This window comes from Terrapene carolina, unplaced genomic scaffold (genome assembly GCF_002925995.2).
Source record: "Terrapene carolina triunguis isolate 2854851 unplaced genomic scaffold, T_m_triunguis-2.0 Scaffold67, whole genome shotgun sequence".
Taxonomy (NCBI): domain Eukaryota; kingdom Metazoa; phylum Chordata; order Testudines; family Emydidae; genus Terrapene; species Terrapene triunguis.
The window spans coordinates 7,903,596-7,930,012 of NW_020664418.1; the positions used below are offsets into that span (position 1 = coordinate 7,903,596).

General features: G+C 40.6%; 1 protein-coding gene across 4 annotated transcripts in view; it reads right to left on the minus strand.

Moving 5' to 3' along the window:
- Positions 1–25,745, minus strand: part of NEO1 (neogenin 1) — a 530,841-nt gene extending 505,096 nt beyond the window's left edge. For all 4 annotated transcript variants that reach the window (XM_026648200.2, XM_026648198.2, XM_026648199.2 and 1 more), the window contains exon 1: positions 25,376–25,745. In XM_026648200.2, the coding sequence (XP_026503985.1) occupies positions 25,376–25,484 (109 nt within the window). In that variant the 5' untranslated portion in view covers positions 25,485–25,745. The remainder of the gene's footprint in view (positions 1–25,375) is intronic.
- Between the last annotated feature and the right edge of the window lie 672 nt (positions 25,746–26,417).

The window sequence follows — 26,417 nt, forward strand, 5'->3', positions numbered from 1 at the left end:
ACATGATCATTGTGGACAACAGGGGAATGGTTTCCTTATAGAAACAACTGATACATCAGGAAAAGCACACACAGCAGAATACTTACAAGACGTAGCAGTAAAAGCAATAATAAACTGTGGGAAAATATTCAAATGTCTAGTATGCAGCTTGATCACAGACAATGCTGCAAATGCATCCAAGATAAGAAGAAATTATTTAGAAGAAAGTGAAGAGAGTCCCAAGCTAACAACGTACGGTTGCAGTGCTCATTTGACACACCTCCTAGCCAAAGACTTCAGTGTTCCAGAAATAAAGGCTAATGTTGTTGAAATTGCAAAATACTTCTGGAACCACCACTTTGCAGCAGCTGCTCTGAAAAAAGTGGGAGGAACCAAGCTCATTCTCCCACAAGATGTGCGATGGAACTCAGTAGTGGACTGTTTTGAGCACTATATCAAGAACTGGCCTAAACTGATGACAGGTTTGTGAACAAAACTGTGAAAAAATAGATGGCACCGTCACAGCCACTCTCAACATTGGGCTTAAGAGAAATGTTGAACACATGCTGAGTACTCTGAAGCCTATTTCTGTAGCCTTGAACAAAACGCAGGAAAATAGCTGTTTTGTTGCTGACGCCGTTGAAATTTGGAAGGAACTGAGTGAGACATTAAAAAGAGAAATATGCAATGACAGAGTTAAATTACAAGCATTAAAAAAAACGAATGGGACAAGCACTATCTCCAGCACATTTTCTTGCAAATATTCTCAATACTCGGTACCAGGGTCAAACTTTAACTGCTGAAGAAGAGGAGTTGGCTATGACATGGACATCCAGCAATCATCCCTCCATAATGCCAACTATAATAAACTTCAGCGCTTAAGGGTGACCCGTTCAAGAAATATATGTTTGCTGATGATGTTTTAAAGAAAAATCACACCAGTGAAGTGGTGGAAGCCACTTAAGCACCTCGATTCAGAGACTGTTGTAGTGATAATCTCACTTTTAACAGCAGTAACTTCTTCTGCCAGTGTAGAAAGAATATTTTCTTCCTTTGGACTAATTCATTCCAAATTGACAAATCGTTTGGAACCTGAAAAAGTAGGAATGCTTGTTTTTCTTTTCCAGATTATGAACAAACAGGAAAATGAAGGTGAAGACTGAGTTAGCTGCAGAAGCCAATATTTTAAGTTTCTCATGTTGACATGGCTGACATAGTCAATTAAATTTTTGTTTTGTTTTGAAATATTTCATTTAATTATTTTAGTTAAAAACAATGTTAACAAAAACAAACCTGATTTTAAAAAACTTGAATGTTTAACTAAATTCAAAAACTCATATGCTTGTTTTGTTAAAGTATTATATGTTTGCTGTTGAAAAAAAAATCCAGAATACATAACGTTGTTGTTTTAGTTAAATAAAACAATTTAAATGTCTGCTGATGTTCTCCTCCTAATACAGCATGGCAAGAAAATCCTCCAAACATTAATGATTAACCTGTTGAATTGGAGATACTTCACCTCCCAATGACTTCATAAATATCTGGTTATTTCATTTACCAAAGGTAATTGAAGCAAACAATCATTCATTTTCTGATATAGCTGTAAAACTAATCTGAAAAGTTTTCAAAATAATTCACTTTAAAAATGTATATTGTGTATCTTCTAAAAATGAAACCTACATCTGAGTTGTGAAGAATTTGTATTAAAGTTATAACAACCAACAAGAATGCACTTTTATGTAGAAATCCATGATTAAATCGAGTCTTCCTGACTAGTGATTTAAATCAGTTTGATTTAAATCAAATCCACCCTGCTTACCTAACTTGGTGGGTACCACCTCACCAAAGCAGCTCATAAGCTTAAGAGTGAAAATGGCCTCCTAAGTAAGCTTCCAGACTCAGCTTGAGAAGCTTATATATTATACACACACACATATACATATACACATACACACACACACACCCCACAGCTTGGAGCTATTCAGTTGGAGAATACTGTGCTCTTGTGGGGTTAAATTCTTCCCATACGAAGTTCATGGATGTACAACTGAATCAAATGATATGAACAACAGGGGTTATGTGACCAACAAACACCAAGTAGCTAACAGTCCTCTCTAATATCCCACCTTCTAACACAAAGAACCGCCTTGACAAAATGCAAGAGATGCCACAACTGTTACTTTTCAAAGATATATGTGAAGCGTCTCATCACTGACTCAGCAGCAGACGACCAATCATCGACCATTTCTCCAGCAAATGCTACCACGTTGTGCCAAGCCAAATTGGAAGAAGCTGCTCCCTCTGTTGGAAACTCCTTCTTCATTACTCAGCTTGATGACAGGTTTCAGAGTAGCAGCCATGTTAGTCTGTATCCGCAAAAAGAACAGGAGTACTTGTGGCACCTTAGAGACTAATAAATTTATTTGAGCATAAACTTTCGTGGGCTACAGCCCACTTCATCGGATGCATAGAATGGAACATATAGTGAGGAGATATATATATACATACAGAGAACATGAAAAGGTGGGAGTTCCCCTACCAACCCTAAGAGGCTAATTAAGATAAGCTATTGTCAGCAGGAGAAAAATAACTTTTGTAGTGATAATCGAGATAGCCCATTTAAGACAGTTTGACAAGAAGGTGTGAGGATACTTAACATGGGGCAATAGATTCAGTGCGTGTAATGGCTCAGCCATTCCCAATCTTTATTTAAGCCTAAATTGATAGTATCTAGTTTGCATATTAATTCAAGTTCAGCAGTTTCTCATTGGAGTCTGTTGCAACAGAAAAGCTTCAAAAACAGACTCCCAATGGCCGCAGTTAGTTGTTCCTAGCTAATGGGAGCTGTGGGAAGCAGCAGCCAGCACATCTCTGCGGCCCGTGCCACTTCCCGCAGCACCCATTGGCCAGGAATGGTGAACCGTGGCCACTGGGAGCTGCAGGCAGCCGTTCAAAAATAAACCAACTGTCTGGTGGCCCACCAGCAGATTACTCTGAAGGGCCGCGTATGGCCCACGGGCCGCAGGTTGCCCACCACTGATCTAAGCCCTTTTTTACTTATACATCTGTTTGATCTCCCTACTTTACATTTTAAACTTTTTTTCATATTTATTGTACCAATTGTGGATTCATGAATGACTTAATTACAACAAAATTTCTTCAAAACTAGCCTAGACACAGGATTTAAGTTAGTAACTATATAGAAAGTTTGAAGAATGTGTTATTCCATTATTAAGATGGGGCAAAACAGGACTGGCAAGTATTGTTTCTTAAACAGCCTTTTAAGTGTTTTTCTTAAACTGAAACTGAAGTACTTGGAAATTGACAGAAAGTTAATTCTGTTTTCAAAGAGTGTGATTTAAGAGTGAAGAGTATATATGGTGTTCTTTGATCTTCAAAGACGTTGATACCCTGCTTAAAGTGCAAATCTGAACTCAGCCTTGACTATGGAGAAAAGACTGATGCTTGAACAACAAGGTCCTCACAGAATGGAGAAACAGGATAGATTACTGCATATGTGGAGGCAATGTGATCAGGTAACTTTAGTTATAGTTAATTAACAGTCTTCTCTTACAAATGAATATCTATGAATATCTCCATTGAATTAAACCTAGGCTACAGTGATAGGTCTCAGAAGGAGAACTGTAAAACACTACTTTGGGAAAACAGCACTCCAGTCTTTAGAACTCATATTGTAGTTCCCACCAGCATTATATAATTCCCATTGACTTGGATCAGAGCAAGCCCTAACCACCTAGGATTTTCGAGGATCCCAATGATGCCAGGATACAATCAGATCATTCTTTCACTGTGTTTGATGAATTAAAAAATGCTCTTTTTTGCATCTTCAGAAAGCTTTATATTGGTTTACAAAGCTTCCAAAAATGAACTACTCACAGACTGGGCTAAAAACCTTTTCAACTTCAGATCCAGCTTGTTTACATCCAGTGTCTTCAGGATGGACCCACAACTCAGATTTCAAATCCAAGGAGCTCTGTTTGAAGGAGAAGAGGTTACTCATCTTGTGCAGTAACTGGAGTTCTTCAAGATGTGTCCCCCACAGGGTGCTCCAATTTAGATGCCCGTGTGCTCCTGCATCTTTGATCAGAGATTTTTGGTAGCAGTGCCTGTTCTGCTCACACATGCGACCTACGCATCCTTGTGCCCTGAACCGAGGCTACATAAGGCTTTGTGGATGAACTGCCCTCAGTTTCTTCTCTACCACAGAGACCACGAAAGCAGCTCTGAAGTAGAGGGGAAGAGGAAGGTAGTGGAGCACTTGCAGGAACACACATCTTGAAGAACTCCAGTTACTGCACAAGGTAAATAACCTCTCCTTCAAGTAATATGTCCCTGTGGGTGCTCCACTTTAAGTGATTCCCTAGCAATAACACTTTAAGGAGGTGGGAGTTTCTTCAGTGATGGACTCTCTTCTGAAAGAATTGTGTTGCCTAATGCCACATCTGATCTTGCAACATGAATTAGGGCAAAAAGGTCAGAAAACATTTGCACTGGAGGATCATTTTGCAGCCCTGCAGATTTCAGCAACTGGAATGTCACTGAGTAGAGCTCCAGACAGACTGCAATCTAGTAGAGTGTGCAGTCACTCTTAGAAAAGGTGTAAGCTCAGCAAAAGCATTGTAGGCAATAACAGAGATCCATTTATAAAGTCTCTGAGTGAAGACAGGTCTATCTGTAATAGAAAAAAAATCTAGGGGTGTTCCTGAATGGCCTAGTCCTGTCCAAGTAAAAGGTTAATTCCCTCTTAACATCTAGCGTATGAAAAGCAAACTCTTCTGTAGATGGATGGGGCTTCGCGGGTGGGGAGGAGCAGGAGGTGAACACTTTGGTTGACATGAAATTCAGAGGACAAGAATTTTTGATGAGATCTTAAAGATCACTTTGTTCTCCAAAGAAAAGGGAAGGGAAGGTCTGCCATTAGAGCCCCCATCTACCCAACCCTTTTAGCAAAAGTGATGGGCACCAAGGCCATCTTCACAGACAGATGTAGTAAACACACAGTCAATGGCTCAAAGGGTCGTTTCATCAGACAGTCAAGAACCAAATTGAGATCCCAAAGTGCAGGGACTCTACTCTGAGGAAAAAGATGGATAAATCCTTCTAGGAATCTCACTGTGGTCAAATGAGCAAATACTGAGAAACCTTCTATTGGCACAAGAAAGCTGTTATTGTGCCAAACAAACCTTGAAGGAACTCATAGAAAGGCCTGAAAATTTTCAATTCCAACAAGTAATCCAAGATTGAGGAAAGAGACAAGTGGATGGGAGAAAAATGGCACCGCTTATTCAAAAAGCTATATCTTCTCCATTTCTGAAGGTAAGTATGTCTAACAGATTCCTTTCTTCTATTTAACAGTATCTTTGTACTTCCGATGAACATGTGGTCTCTATTCCTGAGAGCCACTGAGGAACAAAGCTTGTGGTTGCAAGATGTTCAGATTGGGGTGAAGCATCTGACCCCCATCCTGAGACAACAGTCGGCATTTCATCAGGACCCATCACAGAGGGCAAGAGGGGAGTTTGATGAGATAAGGAAACCAAACTTGTCTTGGCTACGTTGGTGCAATCAAAATGACTGGCTTGGACCGGTCTGATCTTGATAAGGACCTTTAAGAGCAATGGAGTTGGAGGATATGCATAGAAAATCCCCTTTGTCCATGTAATGAAGAAAGCATCTTCTAGAGATTGGGGACTGAGCCCCACCCTAGAACAAAATTTTATGCACTTTGTGTTGGCTTCCCTGGAAAAAATTCAACCTCTGAAAATACCCAAGCTAGGAATATGTCGAGGACTCAAGAGTCCAACTACCATTGTCTGCTCAGGTGACCCGCCATGGTGTTTTTTATACCTAGTAGGCAAGAAACCAACATGACTATTTGACTGATTACGCACCAATTCCAAAGCTTCATCATTTAAGTGCAGAGTGAGGGAAATGTGCGCTGACCTGACAATTAATATAATACATGCAAGCTATGTTGTCTGTCATGATCTTGATAGACTTGCTTTTGAGTAGGGGAAGAAAGTGGAGGCAAGCATTTCTGACCACCCTTAATTCCAACACACTGATGTGCAAACATTGTTCCTGTTATGACCATTTGCCTTGGACCGTGAGAGGACCCAGATGTGCTCCCCATTCCAAGAGGGAAGCATTCAATGTTAATAGGACTGTAGGATGATTCTAGTTCAACAAGATTCCTGCATACACTTTGGATGGACCCATCCACCTGGTGAGTGACTATAGGTACAGATACTTGCTTGTTGGGTACATAAGCAGTCCTGAGACTCCCCTGGAGACATCAGAGATGTAACCTGGTAGCTCCCATGTGTCCCAGCAGCTGCAGACATGTCCTTTCTGGAAGTTGAGGAATGCACTGCACTGCACTCTTTCTATAAGGTTCTTTAGCGCAAGAAACTTGTCTGCTCATTACTGAACCCAGAAGTGCTCTTTTAAAGAGAATTCATTGTGTAGGGGGTAAAGATATGCAGGCCTAGACTTAGTATTAGTAAAGTTGTTATTTGAATTGCCGACTATACCTCCTTACATGACAAACCCTTGAGAAGCCAGTCATCAAGGTAAGGAAAGACAGTTATTCTTAGACAATATAAGTAGGCAACTACAACTGCCATGATTTTTGAGAACACCCTTGTGGCGGATGTAGGACCCAGTGCTAGTAACTTGGGTATCAGAAGGTATCTTGAATAGACCCCTTTTTCCCTGCATTGAAGTGGGACTGGCTCCATGGCTCCTAAACTTACGAATGATGAGATCTCCTGTATCAGCAATTGCTTGTGGGAGAAGTCCCTGAAAAGGGATGGGGAAGGAGGCTAGAAGGGTAGGGTGGAAGTAAGTTGAATAGCATAACCCAACATAATGGCCTGCAATACCCATTTGTCTGATGGTAGAACCTCCCATGCTTGATGAAAGAGAGAGGTGGTGTGCAAATTGAGGAAAGGGCGGTTATGTCAAGCAACTGATAAAACCTGGTCATTGGGTGGTCTGGACTCTTGACCAAACCATCAAAACTGGCACTTGGACAATGTTGAAGGCTGGGATGAAGCAGCTGAGGTAGCTGCAGGCTTTTTCTTTGAAAAACCTCTTAGCCGGTGGCTCTGGTGACCTAAGGAAGGCGGAAAATTGGGCAGGGCAGGATCTTTGTGCCAACTGAAACCTACTAAACTTAATTTTATTTGCAGGCATGCACATCTCTAATGACCTCAGTGTTGTCCTAGAGTCCTGTAGGATATGAAGCAAGTCATCCATAGAAACTGCAAAAAGCTTTTGGCCATCAAAAGGTAAGCCTTCCAGAGTCGATTGTACTTTCTGTGGAAACCCAAACAACTGAAGCCAGGAGGACCACCTCATCACTACTGCAGCGGAAATAGACCTGGCTGCAGCGTCCACCACATAGAGTGAAGCCTGTGGTGAAGTTTTTGCCTAAAACTGACCCTCCTTTATAACGGCACTAAACTATTCTTGATGTTCCTGTGGCAAATGGTCAATAAAGGCATTGAACTTCTCGTAGTTCATGTTGCCATATTTTGCCATCAGTGCCTCATGGTTAGCTATCCTCACCTTTAAAAGTGTTGTTGACGAAGAGCTCTTATGACCAAACAGGTCCAGACGTTTTTTGGTCTTTTTTTTTTTTTTATAAGCGATGGCTTTGGGGGTATGCTGCCAGCCCCTTTCATTGACTACATCCATGACCATTTTGATGTTGGATGAGAAAATAAAAATTCAGAATCCCTAGTCATGATGCAGTTTTTTTTTTTTTTTTTAAATCAGCCCTCTTGTATAGGGTGGGGGTGAGGGGGCATTGTTGGAGTTTGTTAAATGGACTTGGCTGGCTCCACAAGGGCTTCATTAACTGGCAGTATGCAGCAAGCGCAGAGGTGCCAGGGTTATGAACTGCCAAGCCTAGTGGTGCCAGGGCTCAGCCCTGGCAAGCCTTGGCACAAATTAAGCACTGCTCCTTCCTTGTACTTGGAGTGGAAAGCTCTAGGAACTGGCAGTGCAGTTATTGGTACCTCAGTCAAGAAGTGTTGGAGTCCAGGGTTCTGGAGCAGTTTTTCCCTTGGAAGCTCTCAGTGAATGCAGTCTAGATGATGACAGGCCACTGGCAGCCGTAGAGGGACCCAGCACAGGGGGGGGTTCTCTGTACCCAGGGCCAAAGCCGGTTTTAAGGCTTGCTCCATCATTAATAGACAATACTTAATTTCCCTGTTTTTATAGGGTCATCCCTTCAAAGAACAGATTTTACACTTGCTAGGAAAGCAAGAGTCTCCTAAGCAAAGAATGCAGTGGGAATAACTGTCACTAACAAGGACTGCTTCTCGACAAGAGCAGCACCTTTTAAATCCCAGGGAGCCCTGCATTCCTGGGAAGAAATACTTGTTCAAGCCCCTCAATAGGGGAAAAAAGAAAAACAAAAGCATGTGTGAGAAAAGAAAAAAGAAAAAGAGAAAAGGGAACAAACTTTCCAACTATAAGGTACTAAAAACCTACTACTTCTAAGAACCAACTATAAAGCTAAAACACTAGTAAAAAGGGAAACAGGTACACAGCAAACAAGCACACGCTAGACTAGTCTCTGGCCGAAGGGGCTTGAGAAAGAACTGAGAGTGGTTCACCAGCATACAGAATCATAGAATATTAGTGTTGGAAGAGACCTCAGGAGGCCATCTAGTCCAATCCCCTTCTCAAAGCAGGACCAACCCCAACTAAATCATCCCACCCAGGGCTTTGTCAAGCCAGGCTTAAAAACCTCTAAGGATGGAGATTCCACCACCTCCATAGGTAACCCATTCCAGTGCTTCACCACCCTCTTGGTGAAACAGTGTTTCCTAATATCCAACCTAGACCTCCCCCACTGCAACTTGAGACTATTGCTTCTTGTTCTGTCATCTGCCACCACTGAGAACAGCCTAGCTCCATCCTCTTTGGAACCCCCTTTCAAGTAGCTGAAGGCTGCTATCAAATCCCGCCTCACTCTTCTCTTCTGCAGACTAAATAAGCCCTCAGCCTCTCCTCATAAGTCATGTGCCCCAGCCCCCTAATCATTTTCGTTGCCCTTCACTGGACTTCCCAATTTGTCCACATCCCTTCTGTAGTGGGGGGACCAAAACTGGACACAATACTCAAAGTGTGGCCTCACCAGTGTCGAATAGAGGGGAATAATCATTTTCCTCGATCTGCTGGCAATGCTCCTACTAATACAGCCCAATATGCCGTTGACCTTCTTGGCAACAAGGGCACGCTGCTTACTCATATCCAGCTTCTCGTCCACTGTAATCCCCAGGTCCTTTTCTGCAGAACTGCTGCTTAGCCAGTTGGGCTCCAGCCTGTAGCGGTGCATGGGATTCTTCCTTCCTAGACGCCGGACTCTGCACTTGTCCTTGTTGAACCTCAGCCTTCTTTTGGTCCAATCCTCCAATTTGTGTAAGTCACTCTGGATCCTATCCCTATCCCCAGTGTATCTACCTCTCCCCCCAGGTTAGTGTCATCTGCGAACTTGCTGAGGGTACAATTCATCCCATCATCCAGATCATTAATAAAGATGTTGAACAAAACCGGCCCTAGGGCACTCTGCTTGATACCAGCTGCCAACAGCGTAGTCCCATATAGCCTCGGTACAGGGCTTAAGGCTGTGTAGGGTGCTTGTGCAGGCAGGATGGGTACTGCTACCAAAAATCTCCAATCAAGAGCACCTAAAATGGAGCACCCACAGGGACACTACACGAAAAAAAAAAAATCCTCTTGACTCATGGGAACTGCACTGGCAGACTGAAGAGTCTGAATTTACATTCAACAATAGAACCAAACTAAGCTGTTTGCTTAGGACAGCTCAGAACAAGTGGCCACAAAGCCTTCTTAGTTAAGAAAAGTATGAGCCTTTCTTTCCAACTGCATCTGAAAAAAAAAAAAAAAAATCAGCATAAAACCACAACCTTAAAACAAATACCCATCAACCAGCCACTTCACATATATGGCCATGGGCATCAATCACAGAGGATTTGCCATTACTGGTCTCATTTCTTGAAATTTGGCCACTTGTCAAAGAATACTATAAGCAAAAACCAGACGTTAGTAACTACAAAGAGCCTAAAACTGCAAAAGAAAAAGAGGACGTAAAGGGCCCAAAAAAATCAGCCTTCAAATATACACACTGGCCATAAACAACCCACACAATAAAACCTAAATTAATAAGACACTTTATTCTCTAAAAAGAAATCAAGAAAATGTTTTTGTGCAATATAAATAGAATGTGACGTTTCTATGGCCAGTCCAGTCTGCAGAAAAGAGGGAGCTGTGGGAAAGTTATGGGGCAGGCCTTTCAAACTCAGTTTCTAGAAGAATAAATGTATTAGCATCCTATGTAAAACACAGAAGGTAATTGTTCCATTCTATTAGGCATTGGTGAGCACTGTATCCAGTTCTGGCTGCCACACTTTAAGAAAGATGTGGACAAATAGGAGAGTAACACAAATGATAGAAGATTTAAAAAACAAACAATCTCTGAGGAAAAGTTGAAAGACATGGGCATATTTAGTCTAAAAAAAGAGACGGCTGGGGGGGGGGGACATAACTGTCTTCAAATATATAAACGGTTATTATAGAAAGGAAACCAATCAATTGTTCTCCTTGTCCACTGAGGTTAGGACAAGAAATAATCGGCTTAAATCTCCTTTGCTGCAAATTATGTTATATATTAGGAAAAATTTTCTAAATATAAGGATAGTTAAGCACTGGAACAGGTTATCTAAGGATGTGTAGAATCCTCATCATCGGAGGTTTTTAAAAATAGGTTAAATAGACATCAATTGGAGATGTTCTAGGTATACTTAATCCTGCCTCAGCATGGGGGAAATGAACTAAATGACCTCTTGGGGGTCTCTTACAGCCCCGCATTTTTACATGTATACATACTAACTACTTACTGATAGTAAACGTTCTGTGTCCCACAAGGCAAAACACACAATTTCTTTTGGTATGGATCTGCAAAGACAGTTATGACTGAAAATAAAGAGAATAATGCTGGGATTTGTACTGAGTATTATCCCTGGATACTGTTTGAATGTTCAAGACTATCAATATCTAATCTGGTTATAGTGATATAACTGCAACCACACTAGGGCTTTTATCAGTGTGACTATTTTGGTAAAAGTAGGGAAAAAACCCATACTTCTAACCAAGTTATACCAGTAAAACTTAAGTATAGACCATGTTGCTGGAAGGGAACTGCAGCACTCTCTCCCTCACAAACTTTAAAGCCTGACTGCCTCTTTATCCCTGCACCAGCTTCCAACTTTTTGGATTCTCCTCTTCTGTGAATAGCTCCAGTGCACTGCTCATAGCTTTCCCAGGCAGAGTGAAATTTACACAAATCTTGTCAGTATCACTGCTAACCATTATTGTTCTGGTTTCTAGTAAGTAAGGACATCATTAACTTAAGCCACACTTTGGTCTGAATTTTTTTAATCCTAGTATGATCGATATAAGAAACCACCAATATACATTATAAAGGAAAGGTTCAGATAAAAATCCTCTACTTACGCACAAGGTAAATTGCAATTGCCATCACACTGCATATCATCAGGATCACTGCTGCCCCTTTAAACTCAATTTTATATTTGTTTAACTCTTTCATACAGCAACAGGACAAGGAAGAAAAACATTTTTAAAACCAGAAAATGTAATTGATTGAAAAAACATTACAATTGGCAGAAGGTTTCATGACAGATTTAGCACCTAAAACAATTTTAATGCTTTTTTTGAACTGACTAGATTTCAAGTTCAAGTTCATGTGTCCTTTATATGAAAAGCAGTCATCTATTAATTTAGGCAGCTATGCTACAGGAAAAAAATGTTTTTAAATCCCAGTTTCAAAATGCTGAAGTTACAGCATCTAGTCTATACTGTTACTACACACTTCCACCGTAATGCAGCTAAATACTTCCAAACAATGACAAATTAAATTTCACACTAGTCAAGGTGAAGATCCTGAAATGAAGTTTCCTTGGGATTTCTCAGACAGATAACAGGCTAAAGTATTTTCATGGATATTAAGCAGCCATGCCTCACAGGGAAAAATGTGTAATCCACGTAGTGGTTTTACATTTATTTCCTCTTAGTGCTAAGTAGATCCAAACCTCTTTCAGAAAGATGATTATAGTTTGTCCCCAATTAGGAAACAGTCACATGAATGAAACCTTTCTATAAAACTGTAATTAAAAGCTAAAACTGAGAATTCATTATCAGTTTAAAGTTGAATTTTGAAAAACATTGCAATTACCAGCAGATTCAGCTAGAAATACATGTGAATTTGCATCATTTTAACTTAGCAAATTTTAGTCTACACATATGAAACTAGTGTGGCTTACAATGGATCATTCCTATTTAGAATGTTTAGGCCTAATTTAATAAGATTACAGAAGGGGAAAAAATGACTTTGCTGTAGTCTCACATGAGTATTCTGCAAAACGGATTTGGTAATGTTACGTTTGCCCAAACCGCATTTTTCTGGATAAAAGATCATCTCAAATTGATACAGAAATAAAAGAGTTTGCTGCACCAAAATGATGTTCACTCTAATATCGTCCAATGTAAAAACATTTTGATCCCAACTTCACTACATCACACTGAATTCCCATGACCAGTCTTGTGAAGAAGCAACAGATAAAGCAATTCTTTCTGTGGCCCATTTTCAAAATAATGTTTCCGAAAGTCAATACCAGTCTCACATTTTATTTCCTTGTTAATATCTATCTAGTCCTTCTTCCTCACCATGTTTGATACTCTTGACCCACCCACTTTTCAAATAATGACTACAGTATTCATGATTAAAAATGCAACAATAATGTCTGAAATCAGAACTTGGAAAGCAAATTATGCTATACTTTTGCCCCAGTGTGTGCACCTGAGACATATGCTTTCTTTTAAGAAGTTACAGCAACTGTTCTACTGATCTAAAATGCATTTTAGTAACCTGCTACACTTACTGGAGAGAATGCACCAAATCAGTAGTAGTAGTAATAATAGTGTTACAGAAGTTGGGAGCTACCTCCTTCAGGTATTCAGGGTTTCAATGAATGAATCAGAAGATGATGTAAAGAGGAGATAAAGTTTATTAGACACTGGGGTACATTCTGAGGAAGGAAGAACCTATGCAGACAGGATGGATTCCATCTTAACCAAAGCGGAACCAAACCCTGCCAAATTAAATTAATAAAGTTTTGGGGAATTGTTTAACATAGAATTTGGGGGAAAACACTGTTAGAGATGTCAGCAACACAAAGATATCTTTGTATCAAGTAAAGGATAGAACAGAAGTTACAGCTGAACAGGGGCAGAGCAGGGACAGGTCACGATCACACAGATAACTGCTATTAAAATCAACAAGATGTCACATTAAAGTAATAATAACTTTTATTTTTTTTATGTGGCTATGTCTGTATATACAAATGTAAAAAGCTTGAAAGCAACAATAAATGAACCTGAATGTATGGAAATGGACAGTCCTTAACATAACAGATATCACTGAGACATGGTGGGGAAAAAATAAGTGGGATACTGTAATACTTGGCTATACAGTATATAAAAAGGGAAAATTAGGTTGAAGATGTGGAAGAGTAGTATATATCTAAGATTCCACAGAATCTGGTAAAGTAAATTCTCTGAATGGTGAGGATCATGCAGTTGAATCTATAAGGATACAAATCTCAGATTATAAGATTACAAATATGAAAGCAGAGTTATAAAACCAACATCCATATAAGGAAAAAAGACAGTGCACAAAACAGATCAAAGAGGCAAAGTCTAATGAAATCATAATAATGGGAAAATTCAACTATCGACATACATACTGGTCAAATATCAAAACATGATATGGCTTAAAGAAGCCAAAAAAGCTCCAAAGTAAAAACAAAGCAATTAAAATCTTAAAATTAGGTATAGATGCTATTTAAGAAAACTATAATTTTAAAAGTCATGCATATTTTTAATTAAAAAAAGCAAAAAGTAAACTAGTGCGACTAAATAGCATGGTTCAAGAGGTTATTCAAGCCAAGCAGATATCCTTCCGGAAATGGAAATCCAACCCCAGTGAAACCAATAAAAAGAACCATAAATTACAGCAGCATTATATAAAAAGGAAATTGGGAGGGCTAAGAAGGAATCTGAAGAGCAAATCAAAAGGTATAAAGAACAAACAAAAAACTCTTGAAATACATCATAAGCAGGAAGAGAAAAGAAATTAAGGTAGATAAGAAAATTGCTGAGAAGCTAAGTGATTTCTTTATATCAGTCTTCATCACAGAGGATGTGAGGGGGACACCTACTCAGACTTAGTCTTTTCTGGTAATAAGCAGGTGCCACTGGAAATTGCCGTATCAAAAGAAGGGCTGCAGAAACAAACTGATATATTAAAAATAAATAAGTCATCTGATCCAGAGAGGATACACCCAAGAGTTCCAATTGAATTTAAGAATGAAATGGCTGGGCTGCTCTCAAAAAATATGCAATAAGCTATTATACCAGAGGACTGGGAGAACAGCAAATGTTGTACCTATACTCAAAAAGGCATCGGGGAAGATACAGGGAGTTACAAATCAACAAGACATACTTCTGTACTGGGTCAACTGGATGAAATTATAATTAAAAATACTGTAGAACATCAATGATAGCATCTAACTCCACTACTACAAAGTTAACTCTTAACTCTAGTTTTTTCAATGGGTCAGTAAAGTAGTGGTTAACGGAGAACCAACTGACAATTTATCTGGACTTACAAGAAGCCTTTGACAAAATTCCTGAACAAGAGGCTACTAAAGAAACTAAGTAGTCATGGTGAACAGGCAAAGTACTGTCCTGTATCAGAAACTGAGAGAAAACAGTAGGAATAAGTAGTCAATTTTTATCTTGCCACAAAGTTAAATGTGGTGCCACAAGGTTCCAAACTGGGCCAAGTGCCATTTATTTATTAATTAATTCAAAACGGGGATGAGCACTGAGGTAGCAATATCATGTGTCTGATGAAGTGGGTATTCACCCACGAAAGCTTATGCTCCAATACATCTGTTAGTCTATAAGGTGCCACAGGACTCTCTGCTGATTTTTACAGATCCAAACTAACATGGCTACCCCTCTGATACTTGACAAAATTATTTAGGTTAGCAAAGACTGGAGGACATTGAGGGACAGAAGGACCTAACCAACCTACCTGAATGGGCAACATAGGCAATATGATAGATGAAAATTCACTGTTGATACATGCAAAGTAATGCACACTGAAGGGGGGCGGGGGGGAAACCACACTACCCATATTTTACTGGGTTCTAAATTATCTTACTAACTCAGGAGAAAGACCTGAGCATCACTGTGGATAGCTCAACGAAGACCTCTTCTCAATGTGCAGTTGTGGTCAAAAAAGTAAACAACATTAGGAGGCATAGAGAAATTGGATGGAGCGCACAGGAACTATTACAAGGCCATCATAAAATCAATGATATATCCTTACTTCCACTACTATGTTCAGTTCTGGTAAACACGTAGAATGTATCTAAAAAAGACAGACAATGAAAATGATTGGGGCATAAAATATTGTATGAATTGAGATTAAAAAGACTAGGACTGGTCACCTAGAGAGAAGATGAAAGAGAGAGAACATGATAGACATACAAAAATAGTGCCTGATCTGCCTTTTGTATACTTTTATTCATCCAGGGCTTTGGAGCTGTGCTCCGGCTCCGCTCCAGGCATAAACCTGCAGCTCCACTGCTCTGGAGCTGCTCCACGCTCCAGCTCCGGGCTCTGCTCCAAAGCCCTGTTCATCTGCTCATAATGCAAAAACATGACTTTCAGTTCAGTGCAGACAAGCCCTACAAAAGAAGAAAAGTCAGATAGGAAAGATAGAAGAAACCTTAACATCTGTAACCAAGTAATCAGAAAAAACAAGGTTTTTCTACCTCTTCCATCACACACTTCTGCATTATCAAGATAGTTTCTTCACAACTAACAGCAGTTGAAGATCCGAGTATAGCAGGTGTCTGAAAACCACTTTTTTGATGGTTCAGAGTCTGAGGGATCTAAAAGCTTTGACACAGTAGCCATAGGTTTAGAAATTCTACAAGACATATCCTTGCGCCACTTCTGACACAGTGAATAAATATATTTTGTAACCATTTTGGTCACAAAGGAGAAGTATGGATTCCGAAATTCACTGTAGAAACTAAAAAAGAATCAGAGAATAGGAGAGAGGCTGGAATACAGAGTCCTCAGCATTAAAACTCTGGACAGAATTCCTGGTGCTGTTGCGTGTAACTCTGGTAACTGGACTAGCCGACGTGTTCCAGACTGGTGTACCAAAACTGCTGGAGTATATCAATTTAGTGGCTGGACATTTTAAGAACACTCGAAGAGTTTAAAAAAAAAAAATCTACATTTATCTTTAAGAGATAAAATGGGAAAACATAAGTTACAGCAGAAAGACTAATAAGATTGGTCATGAGTCATGAACAGTAAATTGATTGTAAGTATTGGTGAAAAACTGGTGCACATTCATAAATTGTACTTACAAAAGAAATGTACTGTGTCTTAAATAGATGTGCACATGAGAGAGAGAGAGAGAGAGAGAGAGAGAGAGAAAGACACACCAAAAAAGCACAAAATATTTATATAACAGCTTGTAGATCACATTTCAATTATCTTTCTAGGACAAACAAAGAAAAGATTTGCAGGAAGAGAATCAATGAACTAGTCAGCAGCATAGTCAAACTGTGGAAACAATCTTAAGCCAAGGAGCAAGCCTAGAAGTTGGCCTTAAAAAAGGTTTAATAAATCCAACAAGAATGGCCACTCATTTATTTTTCCATTCAGATTCCTTTTTTTTCCCTTCAGTTTATAAAGAAATGGAGGAATTTGTGATGTCAGTGACAGCTTCTATGATTCTCCCCCCCCACACACACACAGAAAATAAAAAACAGATGAATTAACTTTCCAAATATTACAACGTATCACATTTCATTGAGCAGAATGGATTTACTATACTGTGACAAATGATAATCTTTAGGCTCTCACATTGACACCATGCCTATTTGGTGATACCTTTTGCACATATTTTCCCTGCCCTTGAAGTAACTATTGTGTAGAGCAACTGATCTGACAACTGAATTTTATCAGGTATTAATAAGCATCTCAAAAAAAACCCTCAGCAATAAGTATGCAACTTCTATTAGCAGTAACTATAAAAATGTAACATGTTCACTTCTAAAGTCCGTATTATAAGTTGTTATCTCCACTGTAACCACGGCACCCAGGATTCACCCCCAATTTGAGGCACTGTTATCTTCCTAAAAAAAGTCTTGTCTCATACTGTTCTCTAAATAGTGTGGATTTCTAATGAGTCCGATTTCGTCCTGCCAGAACATTGCAACACCGCAATGGTCTTAAACAATGCTAAGAATACTCACCAACCAAACAACTTATAAAATTATTTATAAAAAATAAAATAGCATTGGAGAATATTATATGAAAAAGGAATTTGTTTACTCGTGGGGGAAGCATGCACAGAATTATGTCCCCCGCAGATTTCTTTGCTTCCCCACAGAAAAATGACTTTCTGACGGGGAAGCAAAGGAAAGCCACAAGAGCGGTCATGCAACCCTCCCCAGCAGTATGTTTCAGGTGCCCAGGGCACCCAGCAGAGAGGTAAATCACTGCAGGGCAGGAGGTGGGACTGGGGAAAGACTAGGCTGGTGGCTCCTACCCTGCACACTGGGCTCAGATGCTAGTCCCGGCTGGACTGGGGAGGACTGGACTTCCTCTTCCCCTGCACAGCATCCAGGGCCAGGTCAGACCCACCCCCAGATTTCTCCCCCGGCTGCAGAAAGCACTGCAAACTCCCCCTCCCCTCCTCTTTCCTGCACCCATTGCTGCTCAGCTGCAGGGGGAGGGAACCCTGTACAGGGAGCTGCTCCCGCATCAGCTCAACCCCCCATGCATCCAGACTTCCTCATACACAGACCCTCCCGCCGAGCCTCAACACACACACACACACACACACACACACTCACTCAGAACCCCCCAATGAGTCCCTCTCCCCCTGCACCTGGACCACCTCAAGCCACCCACACCCAGATCCCCACTCCACTGAACCCCAACTAGCTGCACCTGGATCCACACCCCACTGAGCCCCACTGCCCCAGCATCTGCACCCCCCACTGAGCCCTGCATACCCAGACTCCCTTGCCGAGCTCTATCCCCCCCGGCTGAGCCCCAACCACCTTCACCTGGACCCCCCCCCTGCAGAGTCCCATTATCGTTGCAACCAGAAATCCACAACAAGCCCCAATGCATCCAGATCACCCCTGCATCTGGGTCCCCACTGAGCTGCCCACACCCAGACTGCCCCACACAAAACCCTCTCAACCCACACTTGGATCCTGCCTTGCTGAGCCTGCCTGCCCACATGGAGGGGCAGGCCCAGTCCTCGAGCTGTGGCAGGGTTGGCAGCGGGGGGCTGCACAGTGATCTCCCACCTCTGTGCAGCCAGTGGCCTGTGCTCCCCAATGCCATGCTGGAGCCTCCACATTTATTTGACATATAAACTTTGCAGAATTTCGCAGAATTTTAATTTTTTTCACGCAGAATGCCCTCAGGAATAATTTGATACGAGTCCAAGTGTCACTCAGCTTCACAACTTGCAACCATTCAGTAAAGCACTTTTATATCACAAAAGAAATTCTCAGCAGCGTGTAAATGTGTATTAGAAATAATGGTGATTTAATTTTCCAATTGGATTTTTATGAGGAAATCATTAAAAACAATTTACATTAAAAAACAGACACTTAGTATATTCACAGTATTCTATGTATAATCCATGGATTTTATAGTAGCTGGAATTACCAAATACAGTTCTCCAGGGGCTTAAGTACCTTCATGCAAGAATTCAGTGTAAATTGCTAATGTTTGGAGACAGGGAATGTAATGTTAATTTCTACCCATTGAATTTCTAACGGACATTTGGGTATCTGTTCTTCAGCAGGGCGCTTTGAATTTAAGAGTATCATGGCATTGCAGTAACACACTTTCTTAAAGGGCACTTATAATACTCTGGTAAAATGTTCAAAGAGCACTAACTGCTTCTATCATTCTTTTACGGCCATTTCATCATTACACTCTCTGATGCACATGAGAATGGTAAAAACACAACAATAACCTTTAACTATCAAAGTACTGTATTCACTTTATATTATTCATAGTAGATGTATATGGTTAAATGTGTATGAGTAACAGAAAAACAAGCATGCATAAACAAAAATGCATTGAATTCTACAGAATATTACAGTACGTAAAATGGGTTACCCTGAGCCTATTTTGTGTTAGCCAGACACTGGAGAAACATCAGAAACCTTCCCCCCTCTCAAATCCTGAAGAGTCACCATCAACAATGCAGGTCTGTTTATTCCTTCATCCCATTTAATCGATAGTTTTTCTATTTTAATCTCTCAATTGATAAAATAATTTTAATGTAAAGTTTTTGCATCCATCAGTTAATCATATTGTTCACTTTGCAAAATTAAGAGTTAAAGGTATTCTCTTAATAGTATATATTTAGCATTTAAAATACTGAACATTTTAAAAATGAAAGCACCTAATAAATCAGTTATTTATTAGATATTGCTACATCTAAATGTCATTTTTCCAACTAATATTTAGTTCCTCAAATAATACCAGTGGGGGGGGGAGGGGAGGGGAGGTGTTAAGAACCCTATAATGTAACTATAAAAAAAAAAAAAAAAAGAATATAGGCATAAACAACACAAAAAAAAAAACTTAACCCACCTCAATAGAATATCAGGGTTGGACAGGACCTCAGGAGGTCATCTAGTCCAACCCCCTGCTCAAAGCAGGACTAATCCCCAAACAGATTTTTGCCTCAGATCCCTAAACAGCCCCCTCAAGGATTGAACTCACAACCTTGGGTTTAGCAGGCCAATGCTCAAACCACTGAGCTATCTCTCCCCGCCCCCCAGTAGGCAGTTTAGTGACTTAATTGGAGCACTAGCAATCAATAGACAACCAGTAGTATGGTTGATTTCTCAAATTCTCTCATATCACTGTAATATTTATTCTATGGATTTAAGAATTCTTTTGGCTCTTTTACCTGGTATTTTTAAGAGACACTAGGTGGGTGAGATGATATCATTTATCAATCTATTTCAGTATGATAAAAGATATGGACAGGCAGTATATTTCCCCATTCACAACCCAAATACACAGAAAATTTAAAATAACCTTAGTGAACACAGGCTACTACTTTTAAATTTAATCTCTAAAATTTGTATTGTAAGAACAACCAGTTTGATATTTAGTGACAGTATTTTCTATCATACTTTGGGCATGTCATAGCCTACTTTTAACATGTCACATTTAACTACTAGATTTATTACTATCATATTACCATGCACCACATTAAATGTCTGTTGTAGTTAAGAAATAGACATACCAACCAATCTGGTTATTACACCACTACTAAACAAGTTTTGGGATTTCTCCTATACATCACTACCAAAAGAAAAGCCTACTATTGCATTTTACTAGAGTACATAATTGATTTGTGCCTTTTCTCCATATATATCAGTCAGTCTCATTAGGGCTTGCTAGGGGGGAGAGTAACATTAGGGCAACTATGAAAGAAAATATGCAAGAAAATATTTGTTATCATTTACAAGTGAAGCCATTAAGGAGCTAGGTAACCAATATTTAGCAGAGTAGATGAATGTCTAGAGAAAATGGATAACAAATCAAAGGAACACTGGTACTGCAATGATGGGAGATTGTGAAAAGAAAGCAATGTTAGCTAAAAAAAAAAAAAAAAATTCTTTTAATTAGACACGTGAGAAATAGTGATCTTGATCTTGCAGCCAGTTGAGTTCTAATCTTGCAGCCATTGAAATCAAGAGAAGGTTGGCTATTAATTTCAGTGGAAGCAGAATCAAGCCTACTTTCATTTCATTAACCTCTCTCTCTAAGCCAGAACCCAGATTCCTCACAAAAAAACTAATATAAATATTAGATAATGGCAACAATTTCATTACTCTTTCTCCTCTCACACATGCATTACAAAGTGTGACAATGAAAACAAATCCTTATGCATTTTTAGGAAAAAAAGATCATATCTGTGATGGCATATACTTCATGAAGTTGAAGATTTCTAAAAGGCTAAAATTACCGCAACACCTGTTTTCTGTCCCAAAGTGATCTATACGCTGCAATTTAGAAATTATGTATTGTTACATAAATGAGAAATATATTTGCCAAAAGAACGTTAGTATTGTTTTATGTAATTTTCTTGAAAATACCCATCTTGTTCCATTTCCATGCACCCTCATTGCTTCCTATTGCTGACTAAGAAAAGCATGCATTAAATATTTTTTGAAAATCTCATGCAGATAGAAAGCCACAAAAAATTGAGCTAGCTGAATATTATTTAAAAAAAAAAAAAAAAAAAAAACAAAGACGCCTGAGCTGTGTTTAGATTTCTCTGAGGATGCTTGCATAATTTTATCTTCTCTTTCAAAGTAAATAAATTAATGGTTTCTCATTAAGATACATAATATATATGTGATGATATCCACAGAAGTCATATTTATCATGCACCTTTGTCCTCCTCACCTACACTCAAGACATGAACTCAGCTCCACCAGAACTAACAATGCAAGCCTCTAAACAACTTTCAAAGACCCAACATTTATAAAACCTTCAAACAAAAATGTGGCACCTCTCCCCTCACTTCCCCATATTACACTGCCCTGGCAATAATCACTCCTAGAATAGAACAGTGACAAAAGTCTGATCTCTTGCAAACCACCAGGATACTTTATAGCCAAGAATAACCAAGTGTGTACTATATTATTTATATAGAAAGAAAAGAGGAACACAACTAAGCCAAGAAATCTAATTTAAAATGAAAATGACAATATTTTCCACACACTTCCTGTTTGTGACAAATGCATACTACACATAGGTATATGTATAAACTGATCAAATCTGTGTAAATTCATACATTAGTTTACTATAATAATTTCATCATCAGTCAACAACCATTTAATTGAAACGGACCTACAACTAAAAAAAAAAAATAAATTTAAGAACGCTAAAATGTGAAGTAACAAGGTAATATCACAGCAAAAGTGAGACTGAAAGAAACAAACCACCCACTTACAACTTAGCTAAGTAGCACTGTACTGACTTCCACTCGAGAAAACAACAACAAACTTTACATAAAGCACTATCTAGAAAGATTCTACATAATACCCTTGTAACTGAGTCCATTCACTTTGCTCTTTTAACAACTATGGCTGAAAAGTTAGAAAAACTTATAGTACAGAAGACTAAACCAAACCAACCAGCTGCTACAAACTATGCTGTATTCCTGTTGCATAAAGTCCAGATAGAGAGACTATTGCAAGTCATTCTTTAATCACAAAGAAAAAAACATCAAGATGGCCTTTCACTGCACTCTATTTATGGGCACTTATGCAAATGCCAAAACAATACATCATGCATAGCTTAGGAGGAGTTATTTTCAATCAAGTCACTTACATGTCAAATTATATGCTGAATAGTCAATATACATGTATGACAAGTATTAGATTTATTATGCAGGTGGTGTTGGTGGCCTGTGATATACAAGAGGTTTGACTAGATGATCTGGTGGTCCCTTCTGGCCTTAAACTCTATGACAGCAGTAATTCCTTTAGTGTCCTGTGTTTATAATTATTTTGCAAGTTAAATATATACAAAAATTCTTAATGAAACAAAAGATTTGCACAAAATCACACAAGCACACTCATGATCTTATAACTGTAAATAAACCTTGACCTCCCCACCCCTATCTGTTTCTGTTTTTTTTTTCTGTTTTTTTCTTCCCTTGCCATTTCATGTCTAACCTCTTTGGGTCAGAGAACTAGATATATTTGACCTAAATCAAACAACATATTTGGGGAATTTAATAATCATTCCATAAATAGTTAAGACAAGAGGAATTATATCATAAATGGTGACTTGGGACATTAAGCCTGGTAATACTCTTACCAACAGTAAAGGAAGGGTAAATTAATACACCTGCAGCACCCAGCAAGTACATTATATTTTATATACTAGAGCAGGGGTAGGCAACCTATGGCATGCGAGCTGATTTTCCAGTGGCACTCACACTGCCTGGGTCCTGGCCACCAGTCTGGGGGGCTCTGCATTTTAATTTAATTTTAAATGAAGCTTCTTAAACATTTTTAAAACCTTATTTACTTTACATACAACAATAGTTTAGTTATATATTATAGACTTATAAAAAGAGACCTTCTAAAAATGTTAAAATGTATTAACTGGCACTCAAAACCTTAAATTAGAGTGAATAAATGAAGACTCAGCACACTACTTCTGAAAGGTTGCCGACCCCTGTACTAGAGGAACAAAATATTTGTTTTCCAAGTGCAGTTGTCTAATATCATTCCAAGACATGCAATAACTGCAAAAACAATCTGAAGTTTAAAATCTTATATGCCATCCAAGCCCAGTGCTAAGAGGTAAAAGTGGCATGAGCAATCTTTGTAGATCACCACTAATTGGTCATTTTCAGATTGGTGACACAATTCTAGCCCTATTTCTTCCCATCCAAAGATAAAAATATAGTACTTTTTTTTCCCCTAGGTCATTTAAAAAAAATCACCTAATTGGCTCCAGGCCACAGACTCAAGCCAACTTCCAGAGAATCTTCTTTTGGTTCCAACATATATAGCATGTTTTTAGTACTCTCTCTCTCTCTCTCTGTGGGTCCCTTCCCACTTCACTACATCTTTCTCTATATCCCATTTTTAACATCCTTTTCGTAAGGTACAGGCCATACTTCAGAGTTAGAACCTACAAAACTTGCATTTTGTAAAGACAAATACTCTCCTGTCATGTAAATATCAGCCACCATACATACATATTTTATAGCAGGACCCACACTGACAACCCCCATGCCAAGTTCCTGCCTAATGTGATTTGAAACAGCCATACTATACCATGTAATAACAGAGCTATTCAGTCAATTCTATGAAGAAACTCCACTGCCTGATCAATAATTTCTTTTTCAAACAAAACCTCACCACCACCACTATCTTTAAAATGTCAAAATGCAAAAGCTACAATAGATTTCCAATCAAAAGTTGAAGGTATTTCTTGGCACTAGAAACCAGATTTTTTTCAGCATGAATTCAAATGCCAACAAAGGGACAAAAGTTTTTTTTTTTTTTTTTTAAGCAAAAGCTTTGCAAACTAAGCAGCTTACACTATTAAAGACTTGATAAGCATTCTATAACATATTTAACAGATTTAACATTCTTTGTAAGATTTAGAAAACACTAATTCATATATCACATTTCAACTGGATGTGATTTAATTTTTAAACCCCTGAAAATCAGAATTCATAATGGAAACACTAAGATCATGAACAGTAAAAATCTGACAAGTGTGACTATTATAAAAAATGAAATGCTGCAAAACCATTAATTTAAAGTCTTGTATGCCTGCCAATCCCAGTGTTAAACAGGCAAAAGAGGCACAAGCAATGTAGAAGATCATTAGTGGTCACTTTGAGGGGTGACACAATCTAGCCCTATTTCTTCCCACCCAAAGACAAAAAAAATGGGACTTTTTTCGATAATTTTTAAATAAAAAAATACTTATTGGCTCTCATTTACCCAACAGGATCACCCTCCGCAGGTCGTCATTTTTCGGCTGGTAAGCAGTCCCTGCTGAAATCAGCAAAGCAGGTCTGGTCTTGCAGCTCAGCTAGGGCCCGATTCTGCTCTCACTGATTTCAATAGTAGTTTGTCCATAGATTTCAATGAGAGCAGGAAACGGAGGTCCTTGGTGAAGCCTACGGGGAATGCTGAGGGAAACTGGACCCAGGTGCCTCCTGTGTCCCTCCCAGTACCGAAAAGTGGCAGGGATAACTCTACTGAAGGAGATGTGCAGTGGCCTCTACTGGTGCACGTAAGGTGCCCAAGGCTGTCCCGCTCTCACAAGTGGAACGGACCTTCCCAGAGCTGGGGAAAGGTGCCTGTAAATGCCCAGCCTGGACCTCTCCAAAGCCGCGGGGCTACCGTTCCCCGCCCTCAGCGAGCCGCCTGCCCGGCCGGCCGCATCGGCCTCTTCCCTCCAGCGCGCGGGCGGAGCGGTCACCCCGGGCAGCCCCTGCGCGCCGCGCCAGGCCACTACTGCAGCCCCCCCGCGACCAGGCGCAACCTCCGCGCGGCGCGGAGCCCCTCTGCCCGCCAGCTCCCCGCCCACACCGCCCTCGCGCGCTGCCACAGGGGATCGCCCGGCTCGTTACCTGCGGGGCTCTGCGAGCTGCTCCTGGCGGCACCGGCCAGGTCCGGCTGCCCTAGGAGCAGGGCGATCCACAGGGAGCCGAGGAGCCGCCTGGCTCCCCGCGCCGCCATCGCTCTGCGCCCCGAGCCCGGCAGCCGGGCACCCAGCAGCAGCTGCCCCTCCCCCGGGGGCTTCTCCGACCGGACGGGGTCCGCTCGCCCTTAACCGGGCGCTGCCGCTGCGGCGGCCTGAAGAGAGGGCTGCCCTGGTCGGGCTCCGCGGGGCTAGCACCGTCCGTGCAGAAAGGCCGGGGAGGGGAGTCACTCCATCGCGGGCCGGTCCCAGCGCCAGGCTTCACGTCTCCCGCACACAGCAAGAGGGGCATTCGCCGCACTCCGCCCCCAACCACCGCCGCCCAGGCGCATGCGCCAAACGCACTTCTCTTCTCCCGTCTCTCTCCCAGCGGGAGGCGGCGCGCTCCTCCGACGACCAACCGCCGGGGGCGCGCGCGGAGCACCACCTTCCCCCGCCCCCGCAAAGAATCCCACACTCCGCCTGGAAAGAGAGAAAACGCGGCGCGAAGGGGACGGCAGGGAAACCCGGAGAGGGACAATCGAGGGGATAGCACCGCCGAGCTGCTGCCGGAGCCGCTCTTAGCTGGGCACAGGGCCCCAGGCAGGGCTGTGAGGGGCCACCGGGCCCTGCTGGTGCCGGAACAGCGCCTGCTCGTCCCCCACTGACCCCCTACACCCCTCCCCCTCTATACTCCCTCTGACCCCCTACACTCCCTCTTCAGGGTGGGCAACACCATGTTTTGTGACGGACACTTAACAAAATTATCGTACTTAGTGATGGACATCGGGGTGGGGGGGTTATGTCATTCAGTCATTCAATTTTTTGAAAAATTACCATGGACCTCAACATTTTTACCACAGGTTTCAGAGTAGCAGCCATGTTAGGCTGTATCCGCAAAAAGAACAGGAGTACTTGTGGTACCTTAGAGACTAACAAATTTATTAGAGCATAAGCTTTCGTGGGCTACAGCATCCGACGAAGTGGGCTGT